Raw genomic sequence first — 5,926 nt, forward strand, 5'->3', positions numbered from 1 at the left:
ATCTTCAAACATTTTAAAATATGAGGAGCTATTTTGATGAGTCTCAGCTATTTCAGAAGGCCCTGTCATTAAAACATTCTTCCATATATCCCTGAATCTCTCTGATGAGATTTTGATGATGCACTAATGAAACCGGATTTGTTTTGGGCACTTCCTGAGTAATCCTGGGCATCCCTCAGTGAAGTAAGAGTATATATAGAATTATGGGATTCTCAGTCTTCCTTCCCCAATCTAGGACAATCCTGGTTTGCTTTCGAGGTCCAACTCAATCAACCTCCTATTTACAAAGTTTAAATGAGTGCATTAGATGAGCAAGACACTGAATTAGACTCTGTGGGAGAATGTGGGGATGGGAGACTGAGGTACAAGTCTTCCAGGCATTAGAATCTTGTAATGGGAATATGACTCACAGACAACTCGAAATTCAGGTAAAAGAACAAGGTCTTTGTGCATTGCACAGCCAAAACTCACATCTGTGAGTTCAGAGGATGGGAGATCTTCCCCAATAAAAATGATCTGGGAAGGCTTCATGGAGGAAGTGGTCCTCATTGATCATCCTTGCCCCTGAAATCCCTGACATATATAATCTATGCCACACAGTTCAGGACTTGTTTTAGCTGTATGTCTTATCTCCCCACATAGATTGCCCACTTCTTATGGACAGGAAACACCTCCAATACTTCATTTATATCTTCCATAGGGCTAACCATAGTTATGGGAACATAGATAAATAATAGGTGCCACATGAAAATGTATTGATTCAGTGTTCATATCTTTATAAATGTCAAAACAAACGCAGATGTGTATTTTCTTTTGTCTCTCTCCCATTCCCAGGCCTGCTACTTCACCATTGTTTAAAGATGGAAGCCAAAGCAAGTAAACCTGATGGTGCAGTGAGTATTACTTTCCTCAGTTCCTTGTACTCTGGTGACTAAAACCATAGAAAGACTCCACAGAGGCATAGAGTGTCTAGGCCTAGAGAGTTAGTCCAAAATCAATTTGCTTCTTTCCTCTCTCCATTTGACATCTATATGCCTTAGACAGATGGAGGTTAGCCCCACAGAGACAGTTTCATTTCTGGGTCTCCCCCAGATAATGACAAGGGTCTATTTGCATGAAAGTAACCTTATCAATTCTACTTTATTGGGTAGGAAATTCCAATGGACCAAAAATAAATTTTTGAGAACACAGTTCTATGCTTACCTCTAAGTTAAATATAAAGATAGAACTCTTAATATGTAAAATTTAGTAGCCTATCACACTCTGTCCTCAGTTGAATTAAGACATAAGAGATAGGGGTTTCTAGTGATTTTCCAGCTTCCATTTTGTGCTTTTCCCTCTTAATAACCCCCTTTGTACTTTGTGACTCTTCCTGGATTAGCTAGGACTCCCCACTAAGGGACCCCACAAATCAGGTAGATCTTCCCCCTTAGCTTTGCCCTCCTCTCTTCTCTGTTATGCCCACTTACCCACCCTGTGTGCCACATATTCACCTCTCAATGAGCATATCATCTGATCACTTTATCAAATCTAAGATGTTAATGACTGATAATGATTTAATGAGATTCCTTTTTTTGAAAACATCCTTTGCATTTTAAGTTTGTCAGTAATTTAAGTTATAGAAATGAGTGGAAGTGGGAGATATCTTGTGAACTCCTTTCTTTCTCCTTCCAAAAAAGGAAATTGCATCATTAATGCAGCTCTTCAGTCTGCTTACGTGAAAAGGCAGTGCTATCTGGCAGTACAGCTAAGCCATTGATTTGTAAACTGTTAAAACTAGAAGGACCATCAGGAGCCATTTTATCCAACCCCTTCAGTAGATGGATGAGAAACCCAAGTCCCAGGGAGCAGAAGCAGGGGCACCATGACTGTGGAAGGAGGCTCTATGTGACAAATTCCAGAGGGGTACAAAGTGCCATGAACAGAACCATGGATCTTCTTATCATTCATTAGTGTTCCAAGTCCATGTGAATGAATTCTAAGATTTCCTCATCGCTTCACAAGCAGTTGTCATCCCACCTCTCTCTCTGCCTTGCAAATCCAGGCCTGTTCTTTATCTTCCCTGTGACCTTCAATCCTCATGCCCTCCAATTCTCTCCCAGGCCATCACCCCTGCAGTGGTGCATTCTCCTCCTTTCCCTATTCAGATCCTTTGGGGATCATAGTTCACTTTGACACTGACCTTTTTTTTTTTAGTTTTTTGTCCCTCTGTCCTATCATCTATCTTGCCCTGCCAAGTCTCAGTCTTGTATCATACCCACAGTCTTCTGCCTTTGCTTCAAATCTTGCACTGCTGAAAGAAGCTGGAGAAAACCAGAGCTGTGCTATGTCTACTACAAATTTACATTATGTAGTTTCAACTGAGTCCTCACTACAAGACAATCCTCTAGGCAGTGGCTTTTAAAAGACTTATGGCCCAGGAAAGGGTAACACAACAAGCTATTTTTCTGCCATTTGTATCTTAGTATTAATTAGTTTTTCCCAGATTAGCATGTCAGTCACCTACCTGGACACTAAGGAACAGACCATAAAGCAGTAAAGTTTTGATAGGGTTATAAGAGAAGGAAAGATCTAAAACCACAGTAGGGGAAGACCTGGGCAACAAGGTCAACATGACAACCCTGGATGTCCATTTTGGGGATATGAATGGAGCCCATTAAAGAGACATCAGAAAGCAATGAAAAGAAATGTTACTGACCTTATGGCCTTGGCAGCCATGTCTCCTAGTCAGAGAAGTGAGGAGCAGCAGCCCATAAAGTCAGAACCAATAGTTTCACCCAAATCAATTTCACCTTTAGGAACATCAAAAGGACTAGATGTGGTTGGCGAATAATAGATACAGATAATCATTGGAAAAACCCATATTTAGTGAAGACATAATCTATGCCCATTGCTGTGTTAGACACTGTGGAGTTAGCAGACAAGGAGAAGATATAGTCACTGCTTTGGGTCTGATGGGGGAGAAAAGATGGATGGGTCCTAATCTCATGGATTAGGACAAAGCCTTCTTAAGTGCTGCCTATATGAAGAGCCCTCTTCTAGGCACTGGGAAAAGAAGGACAAAAATGAAGCCCTCAAGAAGCTAGCCTTCTGAAAGGGGAAAAAAACTGTGCTTGTAGCCAGAGGCAGATTCACACGGTGGGTGGGGCTCTGGACTTAGGATCAGGAAGACCTGTATTCAAATTCTGCTTCAGAAACAAGCTGTGTGAGTCTTGGTTAGTCACAACCTATCTGTGCCTCAGTTTCCTCTTATATAAAATGAGGGAATTGGACCCTGTGACTGTTAAGGTTTCTGCTCTAGATTCATGAACCTAAGAAGAAAATACCAAATAAATACCAGACAATTTTTGGGGGGTAGGGATTCATCATCAATGGAAATTCCAGAAAACCTCATGAAATGTGACATTTCAGTTCTGCCTTCAAGGAGATAAGGGTTTCTAAGACGTGGTCATGAGGACAGAGTACATTTCAGACGTGGAAGACAGCCTGTAGGCACACAGGGGACAAATGTGACTTTTGCTCCCTCTCCTCATATGTGGAAGTTTTCAAGTCCATCTCTGGAGGAAACTGATTTCCCCTTAAATATGTACTTTGCCTGTAATTTGGGAAAACGGCCTGCAGTTGGAGGTGGTGCCTCAAATATTATAATTAAATGGCAATAACCATGTAGGAAGTACTGGACAAAACTGACAACTAGTTATAACTTGGTATCTTTCCCACTAATCTGTAACTCATCCAGTTAGTAGTTCACATTCATGGAATGCTTTAGGTTTTACAAAGTATTTTAGAGAATTTCCCTCATTGTCTTTTCAGAAGAGCCCAGGGAGGTAGATGCCATTTTTATCTGCATTTTGGAGATGAGGAGACTAAGACAGGCAGAGGTTATGTGACTCACTCAGGGTCACATGGCTAGGAGTATTTGAGGCTAATTTTAATCTCAAGTCTTCCTGAATGCCAGACAATGCTTTTATCAGCTTTTCCTGACTTCATTTCCAGTACTTCATCTCCTGAGCCACCTAGAAGCCTTATTTAGTGATTCTAATCGTTTATTTATTTTTTTTAATTTCCAGGCCATGTGGAATGTTTCTTTGTAACCCAGTCCATTTCTGTTAACACTGAGGTAAAAGTTAGCCCTAGAGGACTACAGTTTTAAGGTTCTGAGAATATAGGCTAACTAGTCATGTAAAGCCCAGTCATTTCTACCAGCTTCCCTCCTGTAGTGGCCCTTCCTCACCCTTCCTTATTACTTACATGATGGGGTTTTCAATCCAGCAAATTTATCCCCACAGGACCCTGTTGGTAGTAACAACTCTCCGTCTGATGATACCCTGAGGATTGTCCTAGTTGGGAAAACTGGAAGTGGAAAAAGTGCAGCAGGGAATACCATCCTTGGGGAAAAATGCTTTGTATCTGAAATTGCATCTGGTTCAGTGACGAAGAAATGTGAAAGGAGAGTCAAGGAAGGGGGGTGCAAGGAAGACCTTGTGGTCGTGGACACACCTGGGCTGTTTGACACAAAGGAAAGCCTGTGGACCACTTGCGAGGAGATCAGTCGCTGTGTTATCCTTTCTTCCCCCGGGCCACACGCCATTGTTCTGGTTCTGCAGCTAGGGCGCTACACAGATGAAGAGCAACAATCTGTCTCCTGGATCAAGGACCTCTTTGGGCCCGATGTCACAAAGTACATGGTGGTCTTGTTTACTCGGAAAGATGATCTGGAAGGTCAGACACTGGACAAGTTTGTGGAAGGTTCTCCTGTGAAACTCAAATCTCTCACTAAAGAGTGTAAAGGGCGATACTGTGCATTCAATAACAAAGCCCAGGGCACTGAAAGAGAAGCCCAAGTGGAAGAGCTGATGGAGATAATAGAGAAAATGAGGCAGGATAATAAGGGGGCATATTTTTCAGATGCCATATACAAGAAAACTGAGGAAAAACTGAACAAAACAATAGAAAACTTAAAGGCAGAGTATGATCAGCATTTACAAAATGACATCCGTGATGCGGAAAAAGAGTATGAGGACTAAAGGAAAAAAGAGTCTAAAATAAAAGAGCTACAGGAAAAACATGATGAAAATTTGAAAAACATCAGAGCAAAGGCAGAGCAAGAGATAAACTTAGTGACAGAAATAGCAAAGCTAATTAGAAATATTATTACTGGTATTTCAGATTGGTTCCCAAAGTTCAAGTAGGAGCTGTAAATAAAATGAACCTACTTTTTTGTGCACAGCTCTCCCTGATTTTGTGTAACCTATATCTATACAGAATTGGGTCCTGATTCCCTTATATCACTCAAAGATAAGTTTTTTTCAAGTCATGATGTGCTAGATGTGGAGGGATGGAACTCCATCTAGTGATGTGCCACATTATAGCTCCCAGAATGCAACTCCCCTCTTCTTTTACCTGAGTCTTTACTAACCATGTGTCTAGAGACCTGGTTCCCAAGTGTAAGCCTCCTCAAATCCTCCATGTAAGTAGATGGGTAATAAATCAAAATTACATGTAAATGTTTAGGTCAATAAAGAGAATCAGAGGCTCTCTGGGCATGGCAGAGAAGTCTGAGGTCTGAGGAGGACCAGAAATTAGTGGATGATATTCTCATTTATTTCCTGGTTTTTATGCTTATTTCATCAAATTGTTTCAAAGCTTCTTTATTCCTGACTCAGAAGCTATAGAAATCTTTCTTGTGTATGATTAATTCTATGTCTCATTTGTACATTTAAAAATACTTTTTTCCTTTCTCCTAAATAGCGAGTCTCACTTTTCACTCTCATCCTATCTACTTCTTTGCCCAATGCAGAATGGAAGCTCCTGGCAAGTACAGATTGTTTCCTTCATTTTACTTGTGTCTCCAGTACCAGCAGTATCTGTCATATGTTGTTGCTGCTGTTTAGTCGTTTCTGATTGTCTCCAACACTTTATGAAA

At 40.9% G+C, this 5,926-nt stretch overlaps 1 protein-coding gene across 1 annotated transcript; it reads left to right on the plus strand.

Moving 5' to 3' along the window:
* The first annotated feature begins 705 nt into the window (after positions 1-705).
* LOC138157914 (GTPase IMAP family member 7-like) lies at positions 706-5,681 on the plus strand. The gene is made up of 2 exons (XM_069083683.1): positions 706-893; positions 4,290-5,681. Exons 1-2 carry the CDS (start codon positions 861-863, stop codon positions 5,025-5,027), a joined length of 771 nt encoding a protein of 256 aa, XP_068939784.1. The 5' UTR covers positions 706-860; the 3' UTR covers positions 5,028-5,681.
* The last annotated feature ends 245 nt before the right edge of the window (positions 5,682-5,926 follow it).

The sequence above is a fragment of the Petaurus breviceps genome, unplaced genomic scaffold (genome assembly GCF_028583685.1).
Source record: "Petaurus breviceps papuanus isolate PSGF00001 unplaced genomic scaffold, PetGlider_PUasm1.0 115, whole genome shotgun sequence".
Lineage (NCBI taxonomy): Eukaryota > Metazoa > Chordata > Mammalia > Diprotodontia > Petauridae > Petaurus > Petaurus breviceps.